Source organism: Zea mays, chromosome 2 (genome assembly GCF_902167145.1).
Source record: "Zea mays cultivar B73 chromosome 2, Zm-B73-REFERENCE-NAM-5.0, whole genome shotgun sequence".
Taxonomy (NCBI): domain Eukaryota; kingdom Viridiplantae; phylum Streptophyta; class Magnoliopsida; order Poales; family Poaceae; genus Zea; species Zea mays.
This window is the reverse complement of record NC_050097.1, coordinates 47,797,905-47,815,042: the sequence shown is the minus strand read 5'-3', so window position 1 is coordinate 47,815,042 and position 17,138 is coordinate 47,797,905. Positions and strand designations below refer to the sequence as shown.

General features: G+C 47.2%; 2 protein-coding genes across 4 annotated transcripts; one reads left to right on the top strand and one right to left on the bottom strand.

Annotated features, from left to right (window-relative positions):
- Positions 1–1,340: 1,340 nt before the first annotated feature.
- Positions 1,341–13,097, top strand: LOC606453 (translation initiation factor IF-2). Of its 2 annotated transcripts, none has more exons than XM_008671126.3 (7): positions 1,341–1,692; positions 1,816–1,906; positions 2,005–2,071; positions 3,064–3,397; positions 10,152–11,186; positions 11,378–11,527; positions 12,372–13,097. In XM_008671126.3, the coding sequence occupies exons 1-7, from the start codon at positions 1,666–1,668 to the stop codon at positions 12,804–12,806; spliced, it is 2,139 nt and encodes a 712-aa protein (XP_008669348.1). In that variant the 5' UTR covers positions 1,341–1,665; the 3' UTR covers positions 12,807–13,097. The 2 variants fall into 2 exon arrangements, with proteins under 2 accessions (XP_008669348.1, XP_020403876.1); XM_020548287.2 differs by having other exon boundaries at positions 1,395–1,692; positions 3,078–3,397; positions 12,372–13,092.
- Positions 12,979–16,870, bottom strand: LOC100279230 (Potassium channel SKOR). 2 transcript variants are annotated; one of them, XM_020547646.2, is made up of 10 exons: positions 16,537–16,870; positions 15,928–16,140; positions 15,070–15,769; positions 14,898–14,978; positions 14,714–14,812; positions 14,396–14,617; positions 14,120–14,311; positions 13,958–14,033; positions 13,550–13,844; positions 12,979–13,419 (listed from the first exon to the last, which is right to left on the bottom strand). In XM_020547646.2, the coding sequence occupies exons 1-10, from the start codon at positions 16,725–16,727 to the stop codon at positions 13,338–13,340; spliced, it is 2,151 nt and encodes a 716-aa protein (XP_020403235.1). In that variant the 5' UTR covers positions 16,728–16,870; the 3' UTR covers positions 12,979–13,337. The 2 variants fall into 2 exon arrangements, with proteins under 2 accessions (XP_020403235.1, NP_001344784.1); NM_001357855.1 differs by having other exon boundaries at positions 13,230–13,419; positions 15,928–16,149; positions 16,537–16,864.
- Positions 16,871–17,138: the final 268 nt, after the last annotated feature.

Sequence of the window (17,138 nt, the reverse complement as noted above, 5' to 3'; positions counted from 1 at the left end):
ATGGGCGTTGATGAGCTGACAGGTGGTCCCAAACACTCGGAGAGTAGGTGAGAGCTCAGATGCACAATGAAACAGACTGGGGGTATTTATAGGCCCATTCGGTGGTACATGGTCCAAAATACGGCCCTGCCCCTGGCTACCAACTACATCTAGGGAATATCCCCTGCTACGGGGTAATTACAACATTGTTCGTACAGTAATTCGTGTACACTGGACTACACATCCACACGTTACACTGACAAGTGGGCCCTTTCGATGTCTTCTATTGCACCAGAGGTGTGCATGGTCGACTTGTGGCCTTCGTCCCGAGGGCCTCCGCGTCATTGCTCCCCTTGATCACGACTGGCTTGGGCACATCCTTTAATCGATGAGGAAATGAAGGCCTCGGCCATCGACGACTTGTTGCTGCCCGCCGGATCGAAGACCTCTTTGCTTGTGATCCTTCGACTGCCTGGCCATCCAAGGCCTCCGTATGACATAGTCCCTCCTCGACGTTCTCAGGTCAAAGGATGCCTTTGCTGATGGGCCCTTCGCTCGCGGATCTGCGAAGGCTATTAGGAAGGAAACATGGTCTTCGTCCGATTGGTTGAGGGCCTGCCAGCCCTCCGCCCAACAGCAGGTTGGATCACTGATGGTTGAGCTTCTGTAAGAGTTTGGAGACTATGATATGAATTGTGGATAGCTCGAGGCAAAGGTAATCAATATGTTTTTCCTTTTGTCGGTCAAAAGGTGATTAGAGAAGTAAACTCACAGGCAGAAGATCCTAGGCAACGACTAATGCGCAAGCAACCATTAGGCGCAAGCGTGTAAGAAGGTCTCTTTATCTGTTAGTTCTAGATCCAACCGTAGATGCAATTGTGATTTATTAGTTTTTTTATAAAGTTACACGAGGTGGTGGTAGAAGGGTTTAAGTGCTAAATATGAGGACATATTCAATGCAATCACTTATTTGGTGTAAACGTGCAATCAAAACATCCAGAGCGTCCAATTTAGATCCAATGGTTTCATACGGAAGAGGTTAAAGGTAAAATAGATACATGTTTCAGTAGAAGAGGTTAAATGTAAAATAACAATCACCATTGGATCTTGATCAAATGCACCAGATTGTTTGATTGCACGCTTGCACCAATATAAATGATTGCACAAGACATACCGTTAAATCTAGATCTAATGGGCCAAAATACCTGCTTTAACGTTTGTACCTAACGACTACTCGCATATTAGGGTTTGTTTGGAACCATCCATTTTTAAGAAACTGATTTATAGAAACTTAGGTGGTTCCAAACATACTAGTTTATACTTCAGTTTATAGAAATTAGATTCTCAGTTTATTAAAAACCAAGAAATTAACTTCTCCTAGCTCTAAAAGATAAAAACTGGGTTTCTTTGGAAGAGGCCCTATGTGGTTGCCTGAACCTGATCGTTTTTTTTTCTGTGTCCAGGGCTCCAGCGCGCTCTCCTCGTCCCTGTTCTTCCCTAGCCGCCGCAGGCTGCAGAGCCCCCGGCGAGCTGCCGCCCCTGCCACATATACTCAGCCTCCGTCCCTCGCCGGTCCCAATACCCTGTCGTCCCCAGACGAAGCCGACGAGCGTGACCCTCGCTTGCCTGAATCTGACGCCTCCGGGCTCGGGCTATAGTTCAATCGGTGCCGGCGGGGCAAGAGGAATGGCGTGGCGGATGATGCGAAGGAAGGTAAGAATAAGATGGAACTTTTAGCCGAGAGCTTAGTATTTGCGCGTGCGGAGTCCAGTTTTCCCTTCGATTTTTCCAGTAATAAGTTCTCGTAGCATCTCCGCTGACGCCTGCGTATTGCAGGATTTTCACACGGGCCTTGTGACTTTGGCGTTCCGAAAGGATCTTGGGTTCAAAAAGTTTTTCTCCAGTGGAAAAATCGGAAATCTGTCCCGTAAGTTGATCATGGTCTTGGTCTCATTGTCATGTTTTAGTTAAATCTCCCATAATTTATTGTTTGGAGTTACATCTGCCTTGGCTTCCAATCTGCAGAGGTCTACGGCAGTGATAAGCCCAAATACTCTGCTAATTGCATGCCCTCTAACCATTTCACTATCAGGTACGTTTATTTATGTGCTTTGCATGACTATACATGTTCTAAAACTATACAAGACATATCTGAAGCATCCAACACATGTATTTCAGTTTGGTTCTATTAGAAATCGGTAAAAGTGTGTTAGATACATCAGAAATCATCTTGGACGAAATTTACTTCGGCTTTATTGTTCTTCCAAACTTCTGAGTGGTGTCTGATGGCTGCAACTTGTGTATGCAACAATTCCCATGTCATATTGTTTGACCTTTCATGTGACCACAAATTAAGGAACTAAGTTGGTGTGATACTCATCATGTAGCTCCTTTTTTGTTCAAGTTTTATAATTGACTTAAAATATAGATGTTGTGTTTACATGTTGTATGCGACTAGTAATACCTTATTTTGTGCTATAAAAGTATGTGAATTACACCACACTTGTTAACACTGAAAACATTTGATGATAGTGCTTCATATTTTGGTTTATTTCTGATTCTTAAAAGCCATACATGTGACTGATGAGCACATGGATGTGAGCTTTGGGTTGTGTAAGATCATGAAGATTGTTGGGTGGTTTGAAGCTATCATCTGTCTAAAGAGAAAGCTTATAGGTAGATTGGATATACGGACTTCATGACATGATGCTAGATTGTATTTTGAGCTGGCTTACATGACATATTTTATAATTTTAAACATGGATATTTTTTCTTGTCCTCTGATGATCGACCTTTGAGTTTATGATATAGGGTACTGTTCTGATTTTTAACAAATGTGGATCACAATGATTAACACTATGGTTGAACAAATGAAAATTTTATTTGCCTTGGTAACTACTCAATTCAGATTTCATAGTTTGCTCTTGTCTCATTCTTTACCCTTCTAGTCTCATTTATTTGTTTGTCTTTTGAAACAGTTGATGCTGTATATCGTTTAGTACTGAAGTTTAGGCACCATTTTACTAGGATTCTTGCTACTGTTACTTTCATGTTGATTTCAGGTTTCATATGTCTTCTTTATAGGAATTTTAATGCAGGTGTTTATTTGTTAGCATGGAGTCAGAAAAGGGAGGATGTTGTAGGTCTGAAAGCTCCCAAAAAGGAGAAGCGAGTGAAGAAAGAAAATAGAACACAACCTCCTGTAGAAGCACCATATGTTGCACCAAAAACGAAGATATCTATCAAACCTGTACCAGATAAAACTGTTGAGATTTTTGACGGGATGACTTTGCTTGACCTTTCTAAACGAACTGGTGCGTATATTAGTACACTTCAAGGCATACTTGCAGATCTTGGTGAAAAGGTTGAATCTGAGTTTGACTCTATCAGCATTGATCTTGCTGAGTTGGTTGCTATGGTATGTCTTAATTTTCTCTCTTCAAATTATATAAACTTGTATTGTTCTATCTGTTAATTGCCTGAAGCATACTAGAAATGGGCAATTTTCACTCCTTTTCATTACAGCCTATCTCGCAAAGATAGGTCCATTGAGCAAACTTGAAATGCAGATAACATTAGCATATAATATAGATCATACCTTTGCCCCCCATTCTACTATAATCCATCTGCAACAGTTTAAGCTTACTTGTATTATTCGATGCTTTCTTTCAAATGATATGGAAAATGTGAAATATTGCAGACTGTTTTTTTTCTCGAACACGCAGGAGAACTGCGCATCATTATATTGAAAGAGAGAAAGGTCCGAAATGGACCAAAGTACAATGCCATAACAGGCAAAAATAAAAAGAAAACAACACAGTGCAGCCTCATGCACTTGGAGAAGCCCTAGCCCCCCTAGCAAATGCAGCCAGAAGCCCAAGACTCTCGAGCTGCTTCGCACCAGCCATACACCAGCACTCCACCTCATCCAAGAAAAGCCTCTGAATGGTGCTCAATGAAGGGTTGACACCATCAAAAACCGCCTTATTGCGATGCAGCCATAAACACCAGGCCCCCAGGATAATGAGACTATGGAAACCTTTTCTGATATGTTTGGGGACCCTCCTATGCACCTTGCCCCACCAATCCACAAAAGAGCCCGCCTCTCTAGTAGGCGTAAGATGACCCATCCTCAAAGCTGAAAATATAACATGCCAAAATTGTCTAGCGAAACTGCAAGAGCACAAGAGGTGCAATATAGTTTCTTGTTCTTGATCACAAAGTGCACAGACCACCGGGTGTGGTAGACCTTTCCTCTGAAGTCTATCCGCAGTCCAACATTTATTCCTTATCGCCAGCCAAACAAAAAATTTGCATTTGGGGGGTGCCCACGACTTCCACACCCATTTCCATGGCTGGAAAGTAATAGCTCCCATAAACAACGCCGAATAACAAGATTTGGATGAGAAAACACCAGAGCTCGAGTGCACCCACCATGTCTGTCCTCCTCCTGATTAAGCACCACTCCACTTAAAGCATCCCACAGCTGCAAATACTGATGTAGGCCAATCAAAGATAAAGGATTCGTGATATCGCAAACCCATTGCCAATTATGCAACGCCTGAGCAACAGTTCTCGAACTAAATGGCCTGCTGCTCACCATATTAACAACTTCAGGTGCAAAATCCTGTATTCTCTGCCCATACAACCATCTGTCTGACCAGAAAAAAGTATTGGTCCCATTCCCAACAACAGAGATCACCGAAGCATTAAAAAATTGTCTAACTTGCTGCTGCACAGGGATACTCAACCCAAGCCACGGCCGAGTTGGATCAGTCTTCTCTAGCCAGAGCCACTTAGCCTGCAGTGCCCAACTCATCAATTGCAAATTAGAAACACCAAGACCCCCTAAACTTAGTGGCCTTGTCACACTTTCCCAGGGAACAATACAACTTCCACCATTCACCTCCTTTCGCCCTTTCCAAAGAAACCCTCTTCGAATCTTGTCAATAGATTTAATAACCCATTTGGGAATTTTAATGGCAATAAGGAGATAAATTGGGATGGCTGATAAGACAAACCGCACCAATGTTGTCCTCCCGGCCAGGTTCAATAAACGAGCCTTCCAGTTAGGGAGTCTGTCAGCAATTTTATCTATCCACAGCTTAAGATCATTCCGCTTCAGCTTTCTGTCTGAGATTGGCAGACCCAAGTAAGAGCAAGGAAATGAGGCCAAACTGCACCTCAGCACATTGCAGCCCTCTTGAACCACATGCTCCTCACATCTGATAGGAATAGCATAACTCTTATTCATATTGGTAACCAAACCAGAGGCCGACCCAAAACAATTCAGAATCAATCTAACACATTTCAGATCTTCCTCAATGGGTTTAACAAACAGGACCACATCATCAGCATAGATAGAAAGCCTATTACGGACTCCTGCCCTTTCCAAACTATGCAGCAATCCCCTACATTCAGCAGCCCTAAAAAGACTGCTAAGCACGTCCATGATCAGCACAAACAGCATAGGGGAGAGAGGGTCTCCCTGACGAAGACCTCTCCGGTGCTTAATATGGATTCCAGGAGACCCATTCAATAACACTTGCGTAGAAGATGAAGCCAGCAGATTTGAAATCAAATTGCGCCAAATAGGACCGAAACCCAGGTGAGATAAAACTTCAAGAAGAAAAGCCCACGAGACCGAGTCAAAGGCCTTGGAAATGTCTAGCTTCAGAAACAGGCTATCAACCTTTCTCTTGTGAAGGTATTTGATCGATTGTTGGACCAACATAAAATTATCATGAATCGATCTTCCTCTGATAAAAGCACTTTGATTAGATTCTACCAATTCATGTAGACGAGGGCCCAAACGATTAGCGAGTAATTTTGTGACCAACTTAGCAACACTATGAATTAGGCTAATTGGCCTGAAATCACCAGCCGACGAAGCATCCATCTTTTTAGGAATCAAAATAATGTAGGAGGAATTCAGTTGACCCAATCTCTGAACATTGCCCTGGTGAATGATAGACAGAGCCGCCAACAGATCCACCTTAACGATATTCCAACAAGATTTATAGAACCTCCCTGTAAACCCATCAGGCCCAGGAGCCTTATCAGACGGAAGGCACGCAATAGTGTCTAACACTTCTTTCTCTGAGAAGGGGCACTCAAGATCGCTGAGATCCACGGCCTCTCTGTGACAACTCGACAGATTAATAGTGCTTTGCCTCTGAAAATCAGCACCCAAAAGACCGGAAAAAATCCATCTAGCACCTCCTGCATATCCTCATGATTAGAGACCACCCTTCCTTCATTTTCTAGATATGAAATGAAATTTCTTTTCTTCCTGAAACGAGCCTGCATATGAAAGAATTTAGTATTTGCATCCCCCTCCTTTAGGTACTTAATCCTGGACCTCAACCGAGCAATTGTTCTTTCCATAGAAGCAAAAACAAAACAATGTTGCTTCAGCTTTCCAAGCAGCCACAACTCATCTCCTGACAAAACTCTAAAATCCTGTGCTGATTCCAATCTATGCATCACCTCTCTAGCAAGACCCAACTGGTTACTCACATTCCCCACCTCTCTATGCTCCCAGGACTGCAGCTGTTTAGCAAGCCTTCTGAGCTTTTGGGACAGCCGTTCCAAAGGGCAGGTTGCCAACATTGGCTGATTCCATGAATCAGCCACCACCTCATTGAAACCAGGGAGCTTGGGCCAGAAACCCTCAAAATGAAATCTGCGCTTCCCTCTACAATCCTCTCGAAATTTGAGGGTTAAAGGGCAATGATCAGAGCAAACAGAGGCGTTGCTATACAGCAGACAATCAGGGAAAAAATCCTCCCAACTAGAAGTGCAAAAAACATGATCAAGCTTCACAAGGGTGGGAACCCTCTGGTTCGACCAAGTAAATTTTCTGCCAATCAAAGGAATTTCTTTCAGCTCCATGGAGTTAATTAGGCTCCTGAAATTACCCATCAAAGTCCTATTGATGTTGGAATTATTCTTATCCTTGGGCTTGAAGATCAAATTAAAATCACCACATAACAGCCATGGTCCAATACAAACATCTCTGATTTCTCGTAATTCCTGCAGAAAAGAAGGCTTGAGACTGTCTTGATGAGGCCCATACACTCCTGTAAACCACCAAGCAGCACCAGATTCATCCTGGAATTGAACTGAGATCGAATATTTTTTTATAATAGACGCAACCGAGGAGAAAGATCCATCACGCCAAGCAATCAGCACTCCCCCCCTAGATCCCTGAGCTGGTTTAAAAACAAAGTTACTGAAACCAGCCCCAAGGATGGAGAGAATATCAAAATCTGAAACTATACTTAATTTGGTTTCCTGCAAACAAATGATTGAAGGCCTAAGGTCAACTACCACAGATTTAACAGAATCCCTCTTTGCTCGATCATTAAGGCCTCTCACATTCCAACACAAAAAACAGCGATCAATCATTGACAAATAGAAATCCACCTAATGAGATCAACCAGCCAAAGGTCCTAACAATGCCCCACAAGAGGCACCTGCCATCCAAACAGCGCAGCAACATGGCTACCAAAGAGCCCATTTTTGAATAACCTTGCATAACCGTTGGCATCCTCAAGAGAGATGTTCTCCATTTCATCACAAAAACCCAATTGTCTACAGACCTGGGCAGCAGAACTAGAACCCAATTCTGGAGGAAACTTGGCCACTCTCCTGCTACGCCTGGGAATGAAATTAGCAGGCACAGTCCTCCTTCTATTGGTGATTTGAGGAGGTGGCAGCAAACTATTAATCGGATCAGTGATATCATTCTTGAACTCCTGCAGCTGTGAAGAAAGCACACACTCCTCATCCTGAACTGGCTCTAGGACAAGCTTCTTTCTCCTGGAATAAACCTTGAGGCAGGGAGAAGCATCGTTCCCCCCATGAATCATCTTACTGAGCAAAAACAAAGACATTCTGTTTAAGGGTTCAACAGTCCAAATATTTCTTTTCACAGAAACCCCAAACTGAGCATTCACATTCACACTGCCTGAAAGGACCTCAGTCACCTGAATAACAGAACCAGACGGTGCAGCTGCCATAGATAGGACCAAAGACCCCAGCTGAACAACAGGCCCACTATCAACAGTGCCAACAAGAGCACCAGGAGCCATCATCCCATCATCCGAGATCAAGGGGAGAGAATGGGCGTCAACTGGATCCCATTCCACGTCCTGGGCAGTGGAGTCAGGAGATCCAGGAGCAACCACCTCATCAACCGCCAAAACCGGGAGAGAATGAGCATCAACTGGGGAGGAAACCACCAGATCTGAGGGCAGGGTGGACCCAGGCGCCATCCTCTCCACCCCGACCATCAGGGGAGAGGTGGCATCGACTGGACCCCCACCCGCCACCGCCGAGGAAACGCGCGGACCGAGCCGAGAGAGCGCAGAGACCCTAGCGGAAGGAGATGGGTGATAGTGCATAGGTGGCCTCCGCCTGTGATTATCCCGATCACCATCATCCCCACCACAATCCGGCAACAAAGGAGGGAGCTGGTCAGCACCAATCATGTCACCAGAACGAATAACCTTCACTGCAATCTTGAACACCATGGTACGCGGAAACCAGGACCCGACCTCCACATTGACGCGCGGCTCAACGGCATGGAGAAACAGCACATCCGGCAAAGACTCAAGTGAGAAGCACCAAAAACTCACACTGAAAGCAGTCATATCTGCAAAATCCACTCCCTCTGAAGAAACTGTGGATAGTCCTTGAACCAGTCCGTGAGCCCCAAGCAAAAGTTCTGCTGTCTCCAAATCCCAAAGGTGCGCAGGAATCCCTTGTAATTCAATGTCGACTAGCACAGGCAAGGCACCTCCACCAGAAGCGAAAGCATGGCGAGACCATCTTCTAACATGCAGACGGAAAGGTGGCGCGAAAAATGATTGCCCATTTTGAATAATCTGATCAGCCACTTCCACTGAAGGGAAGAAACAGAGGAAGGAGTTTGGCGCAGCACGACGGAGATGGAGCGACTCTGCCTGAAGCTGAAACTTCAAAGCCAGCGCATCTCTGATCTCCAAGGCGCAACCATGACCCTCCTCCCCAACAACCGTGAGAATCAGCGCGCGATGAAGGCCCTCCTCAGCACGATCAATTCTTCCTGAACGTTTGAGGACGCAAACGTTATGGGCGGACTCCACCGGCGGCTCTACCGATCGCAGCCCAGAAGCACCACCTGCATCGGCGCCGTTCTTCCGCTTTCGCTGACCCCGGCGGGTGCGCTTCATCGCTTTCTCAACAGCAGAAGGACCATCAGACAGCGGAACAACCTCCATGGCGCGGCACGGAGACAACGGCACCGGCGAAACACTGGGCCCCTTGGAAACCGGCCTCCACACCAAAACGCGCTGCGGACGGGCTGGTGCAGTCGCACGGCGCGGGCACACGCGAAAGCGGTGCCCAGGCAGCCGGCAGTGAAAGCACCGCACGATACTCCGACAGGCCGCCGCCCGATGCGAGGAGGCGAAGCAGTTGAAGCACCTTCCACGCAAAGGGGGATGAAGGCTCCGAGGCACCGACCGCTGAACGAAGGAAGACCTCGGCTGGATAAAGTTCTGGCCGGCGGCCAGACGACGCTCTCTACGGCCCACAACCTTCACCCAGCCGCCCCAGTGCCATCGCTAGAGGAAGAACCAGCGCCAGAGGAATGGTGAGCAGAGACCAAAACGTCTCTGAAGGATGGCGGCACCCCACCCTTCACCAGCGCGGCAACATGGGAAGAAGAAGACCCGCCCTGCTGAGACGCACGTCCACCAGGGAGAGGAAACGAAGGAGATCCCACCGACGCCGGGGAGAGAGTAGTGGTGGCCGCCGGGCTTGGAGCAAGCGCCGCCGAGTGGCTGTGGTGGTGAACTAGGATCGAGGCGTCGGCGGGGGGTGGGAACCGACGGGGCGGGAGCGGAAGCGTTTCCGTCCGCATGGCTCCCCGCACACTAGATCTTATATATTGCAGACTGTGGCACTGGTTTATTCCATGAGCTGGCAATAGCAAACTTAGTTATGCATTACTACTGATTTTAAATTTTTTTATTTGAGTTTGGAACCGATACATGCCAGGTTTCATTTATGTTGCATATTTCCATTTTTATGGTAAGTTTTGCCATGATGTAACATTTCAAGTATCTTAAGAAAAAAAAATGTTTCTTATAATAAAAATTCATTGGTTCATGCTTCTTGCTCAGGAACTTGGCGTTAATAGCAGAAGAATGCACACTGGTGAAGGCAAGAATGAGCCACGCCCTGCTGTTGTGACGGTAATGGGACATGTTGACCATGGTAAAACATCACTTTTGGATGCTCTCCGTCAAACATCTGTTGCTGCCAAGGAAGCTGGTGGTATCACTCAGCATATAGGTGCCTTCGTTGTTGAGATGTCGTCAGGAGCATCTATAACATTCCTTGATACTCCAGGACATGCTGCATTTAGTGCCATGCGGGCTAGGGGCGCTGCTGTTACGGATATTGTAGTCCTTGTGGTTGCAGCAGATGATGGTATTATGCCTCAGACACTAGAAGCTATGTCTCATGCAAAAGCAGCAAATGTTCCTATTGTAGTTGCAATAAACAAATGTGACAAATCTGGAGCTGATCCTGAGAGGGTCAGAATTCAACTTGGTTCAGAAGGTTTACTTTTGGAGGATATGGGTGGGGATGTGCAGGTTGTTGAAATCTCTGCAGTTACAAAAACTGGTTTGGATAAATTGGAAGAGGCTTTGCTCCTTCAAGCTGAGATGATGGACCTGAAAGCCAGAATAGATGGCCCTGCTCAGGCTTTTGTGGTGGAGGCAAGGGTGGACAGGGGCAGGGGTCCACTCGCAACAGCTATAGTCAAGTATGGCACATTAGTTAGTGGGCAACACATTGTTGTGGGAGCAGAGTGGGGAAGAATTAGGTCTCTTAGAGACACAGCAGGGAATATAACGCAGTCTGCAAAACCTGCAATGCCTATTGAAATTGAGGGGTTAAAGGGCCTTCCAATGGCTGGGGATGACGTTGTAGTTGTTGACTCAGAGGAGAGGGCAAGAATGCTAAGTCATGGGCGGAAGAAGAAGCAGGAGAAAGACAGGCTTCGAAAAATTGATGAGGGGATGGCAGAGGAGCTAGAAATTAAAGAAGAGACTCCTGAAAGAGTTGAAATGACCATTATTGTCAAAGCCGATGTACAAGGCAGTGTTCAAGCTGTCACAGATGCTTTAAGAAGTCTTAATAGCGCACAGGTATTTTCTTGTAGATATTTAATGCCTTATTTCCTTCTTCTGGAGTTAGTGTCACACAATAAGACACTATGCAGTTCTTAAGTTAAATTCCCAAGTGGCAGCTGTAAATCTCTTGCTGGTTATTCTGTTTACATCATCCCATTTTTTTCAATCGTAAGTTTGTAAATTAATACATAGTATGTCCTCTGCAGGTGTTCGTGAATGTTGTTCATGTAGGTGTTGGCCCAATCAGTCAGCATGACATTGATCTGGCACAAGCGTGTGGAGCATATATAGTTGGTTTCAACATTCGCAGTCCACCTAGTCCTATCACTCAAGCAGCAGCAAGAGCCAACATAAAGGTACCATGTTCATGAATCACTACTTCTCTAATGCTAGTTGTGATTATATGGTTCAAGAAACTTTGTTTTGTTTCTTTGAGTTCTATGTTATCATCGAATTTCAGACTTTCAGCGCATCTTTGGCTAAATGTTCCATTTTGGAAACTCTTGGTTTTCTCCACAGATGCTAGAATCTAGACCATCCATGCTCTGTTTTTCTTTTGTCATGGTAAACCAACTGAACCTTTATATTTAGATGTTATGGAATCCTTTGGGAAGATGATATTAAGAATTTTCTCTGACTCGGGGGAATGAGGATATAACTACCATTGGATTGAACACAGCAACACGGCCTGTAGATTCAAAACTCCAGTATTTAATACAGACGTGATGATATGATGGCCTGTTCCTTTTTTCTTTTTGGTATGCAAATCGATAGAACTTCAGTTCATGCGTGGAAATTGCTTTCTGGATTTGAATAATAGCCCGAGCTTGAAATCTGCTTGCTTCTTGCTGTATTGCTTCAGCACCTCATATGCATTTATTCTAACATTAAGTGGAGTCTTCCCCAGGAAAGGTGTTTCATTTCTAATCAGGTATCATTTCACAAAGAAGCAAATATCTGTTGAAGTATTGCAAATGTGGTTTGCTATTGTTGGAGACAGCATGTGTTGCTTTGATTATCGCGAAATGGGATCCAGCCTATTGGTCTCACTGTATTTCCATTTGCTAAAGTATCAGCGACCATTATACACACTACTGGAGTTCCATTAACTGATTTTTTTTGTTTGTATATGGTCAGTTGTAATCTTTGTATACATCTGAGTGAATGGAATTTTCTGACGTGACAATGTTTATCCTTCAGGTTTTGCTTCACAAGGTCATCTATCACCTTCTTGAGGAGATGGGAAAGGCCATTGTGGAGAAGGCACCGGGAACTGCTGAAACCCAGGTTTCAGGAGAGGCTGAGGTTCTGAACATATTTGAGCTGAAAGGGCGCAGCAAGTCAAAAGGACCGGATGTCAAAATTGCTGGCTGCCGTATAACTGATGGCCACTTCAGCAAATCCGGAACCATGAGACTGTTGAGGAGCGGAGATGTTGTCTTTGAGGGTCCATGCGAGTCTCTGAAGCGGGAGAAGAAGGACGCAGAAACAGTCGAAAAGGGTAACGACTGTGGGCTGGTGATTCAGGATTGCGATGATTTCCAGGTAGGGGATATCATACAGTGCGTGGAGCAGGTGATTAGGAAGCCCAAGTTCATCTCGACGCAGAGTGGTTCGGTTCGGATTGAATGCTGAAATGTAGTAATGGTTGTGGCTGACACTACTGTTCCATTTCCCTATTAATTCAGCTAGTTGTGCTTTACTGACCAAAGGTTTCGAGTGTAACAAGATTTTGTTGGCTAGCAACTTGTTGCAACTGCAACCAAACCCCTTTCTGATATGAGATAATTAGGACAAAACAACAGAGTTAAGTTGCTTTTTTTTGGGGTCATGTTAAACAATGTATGCAGTATTGCTCGTGCCCCTCTTGAAAACAGTAACTGACAACCATATGCTGTGAAATTTGAAGGTGCATCTATAACTGTATCGGTGTTGGAGTAGATTTCACTCGTCACCGTCGGTTGGAAACGCTAGCTTCATGTTCGTGTGCTGTCCAGATCTATCCAATTTCTATGGAAACCAGTTATTTCCGCTGCTGAGAATTGAAGGCATGCATTTGGAGACGGATGGTTTCATCGACCAGGAAACTAAAGAATGTTTCATTGCCAGCTGTTCACACATGAACACCGGATGAAGATTTCCGGATCATACATAGCATGAGCTTGATCACGGCGTAGCGTGCTCTAGAATCCGAACCAGTGGTCTGCTGCTGCATCTCCGGCCTTCGTCCAACGGCGTGTTTCCCCACCTACAGCCATTGTCATTGTGTCACAAAGAACGTACGCATTTCATGGCCCTCGGCAGCAGCGACATGAAAGTTGTGGCTTCCTCTGAAACTCTTGTGAATGAAAACCCATGCATGGCATGCTGCTACGCACCTGTCCTTGGCCAGAACGTCTGCTCCGAAGCCGACGAGCATGCTGGCGACGAGGTGCAGGCCCTCGGCGGCAGCGACGTGGAGCGGCGTCCTCTGGTCGTAGTTCCTGCAGTTGGGGTCGACGCCGGACCTGAGCAGCCTGCTGAGCAGGTCGACCTTGCCGTCCGTGACGACCCTGCACAGGTACCCTCCGGCGTCTTCTAGGTTCAGTGCTGCGCCGTGCTTCGCTAGGAGAGAGGTGATCCTCTCGTGGCCTGATTTCAGTGCTAGCAGCAAGGGTGAATTCCCGAACTTGTCTGCAGTTTCAGATACGGTCGTTGATCATATGACGTATCGGTAAAACAAAGTAGTTTACCAAAACATCTATATGTTTGTACTTATGAAAGCAATGAACATTTTTCCAGCATACCTATGCTGTTGACATTGGCTCCTCGCTGAACTAGGAACCTGACGATATCTTCGTATCCTCTTAACGCAGCAACATGCTGTAATAAGGAGAGATTTTTTTTTGGGTAAATCTACTGTTCTTTCTCTCTTTGAAAGTTACTACTACATATGTTTTTACACTTACCAGTGCAGTCCTTCCATCGTGATCAGGTTTACTCGGATCTGCTCCTGCACTGACCAGTCCTTTCAGACGGGACAGATCTCCATGGTAAGCGGCGTTGTTCACTCCAAGGACCAGCTCCGCTTCTTGCCTTGATATCAGGTAAGCGATATCTGACTCCAGCTGCTTCCCCCTGGACTCGGTTCCGCCGCGCCCCTACACGGAGCAAATACTGTTTCAGCTAAATCTTGGCCCGGCCGGGCTGCGGGAAACCTTACCCGCTCCGACTGCCATGCTTGCCTTGAGTAGGTTGCTCAAGATCTGACGGCTATCCTTGGAGTAGATCTGCAGGATGCTGGTCAGGGACTGCTTGTCGATTCTCAGGAGGCTACAAAGATCACAGACCCTGACTGTGTGTGGCTGTGGGACGTTGCAAACTACGGAGACGTCGCCGACGATGTCGTAGGGCAGAAGCTCTGAGATGATGTCCTCCGATCCACCTTCTCCAGTGGCCACCTCTTCCTGCGACAGCCACAGACCGCAATAGGATGGCTCAGGGTTAGTTCTTGAAATTGAACAATAGGATGATGGTTGTGAAGTACTGTTGACAATTCATACCAAGCATCCGTGTGCCACGATGTAAATTTGATCCACCACAGTGCCTTGCTCTAAGATAACCTCCCCAGGGAGGAAGAACTCTTCATGTAGCTTTACCACCTGAAACAATGAATGGAAGAATATAATACTAGTATGTGTGTAGTAATTGTATTATCAATGAAAGAAGCCTGCAGACAGGTCTTACAATCTGGCTAAGGAAGTCCTCTGAGCATCCTTTGAACAGGTGCACTCTTGAAACCATGTCCAGATACAATGTCTGGGACATCTGCAAAAACAAGATAGAAGTTCATATATAATCTTATAACTGCACGCGCACAATGTCTTCAAATGAAGAAGTGTGGGTAGAATATAGATGCCTTGGATCTGACAGCGACCGGGATGTCGTCGACGATTCTGTCCCTGGTGTAGCTGCTCTCGTACTGCAGCAGCAGGTGATCCTTGACCTGGGACCTGACGCCGGCGCCCAGCTTGTTCCTGTTCATGTACCTGATGAGGTCGGCCATCCTGTCCCGGAACCTCTCGGTCCTGGACCCTCTGACGATGAGCGCCGTCATGTTGCCGACCAGGTACGCGCTGAGGAGGATGCTGAAGGAGATGTACACGGCGGTGAAGGCCATCTCCCTCGGGTTGACCGCGTGGATGTCGCCGTAGCCGACCGTCGCCATGGTGACGACGGCGAGGTAGAGCGAGGTGACGTAGCGGGTGAGCAGGCCCACCTCCCGGAAGCCGGCGTACCGGGCGTCCCCGAGCGCGAGGCTCCCGATCCACGTGCCGCCCTCGCGCGCCGGCGGCAGCGTGGTGGCCAGGTAGTAGAAGGCGCAGGCGGCGGTGTGCGTGAAGTGGAGCTCCACGGTGACGAGCTTCACGACGCGCGTGAAGAGGTAGCTGATGCGGATGTCCTTCTCCATCCTCCTGAAGAAGGCCAGGATGTTGCGCGCCCTGTAGAGGCGCAGCCACACAAGGCACCGCACCGCCTCCGCCCTCCCCGTCGCCTTGTATATGGAGTCCCACGGGAAGCAGCCGAGGATGTCGAGAGCGAAGCTTCCCTTGATGTAGCTGCAGTGCATGCACGCGCGAGAAGAGAACAATTGCTATGCTTGCTAGGTCGTCAATTAAGCCATCAGTCGATCACGGTCTGATCGAGAAAAGATGAAATGGTGTGCGTGGCCGGGGCAGAGGAGCGGCAGAGCAACCGCGGCCGGCCTCTCACTCACCGCAGCGCGATCCTGCGCTTGTCGTACACCATCCGGTAGGTGCGGGCGTCCCTGTAGGCGAGGAGGAAGTGGACGGCGACGTCGGCGAGGAAGATGAGCTGCACGCACTCCAGGTCCAGCAGGTGGTCCGGGAGGCCCCGGAAGAAGGCGAACTCGAAGGGGGTGAAGAAGGTGGAGTAGATGGACCACAGGAACACCGCGCTCGACCAGATCCTGTACCACCTTGCAGCGCAGGGATATAGATAGAGAGATCGATGGAGATCAGGGCATGCATGCAGCTGCAGCTAGCCAATCAAGAACAGTACTGGAATATCATTGGACGAGTAAGGTCGTACGTAGGCAGCTATCCTGCACTGCATGATTAATTAGCTCCTGTCTTAATCAGGAACATCTCACTCCATGCACAAGTTCCTTCTCTGATTGGCTAGCTAGCTGCGTGCTCAATCTCTCTCTCTCTCTCTCTCGATCGATCGATCGAGCTGTGGATCTCTCATCATTCATCAACGTACGTAACGGCACATGTATGTACGTGCAGCAGCCAGCAGGTAAAGACTTATTGCTGGGAATGAGAAATTAGCTCTTAATTTGTTTTTTTATATATATGCATACCTTCCATTAGGGTGTATGACGAAGCTGCCATAGTAGCAGCAGCTGTGTGGTAGCCTCAGGGCGCCGCTGCTGTGCCAGCTGCTCCTCCTGGACTTGAGCTCCCTCGCAAACAGGGAGAGCCTGCTCCCCAAAGAGCCATGCAAGCTGGTCTCAGCAGCATCTATCTCGTTCAGCTCATACTCCGCAGACATCTCTCTCTCTCTCTCTCTCTCTCTCTCTCTCTCCCCCCTCTCTCTCTCTCTCTCTCTCTCTCTCTGTGTTTCTCTAGCGCGCTGCGCGCTCACTCTCTGTTACTGTTACCGCTTCTTCATTTGTCGGTGCAGTGCCATGCAAGTTCAGGATGCCACGCATAGTATGTGCATAGCATATATATAGGCGTCCCGGCCGGCCATGCCACTTGGTGGCTGTTGATTAATAAATAACGTTTGCGCAAGGAGCAACTGGCGGTTGGGTCATGGGTGGGTGCTGCGCAGACGACGGCACTAGCCAGCCACCAGCATTCGGCAGAAGGTTTCTTGTTGGGGGCCTGCACGCACGCCGCAAACTGGGGATGGCCGCCGGCCGGGAGAACTCCGCGCTCCAGTTGCAGCACATGCTGTCTC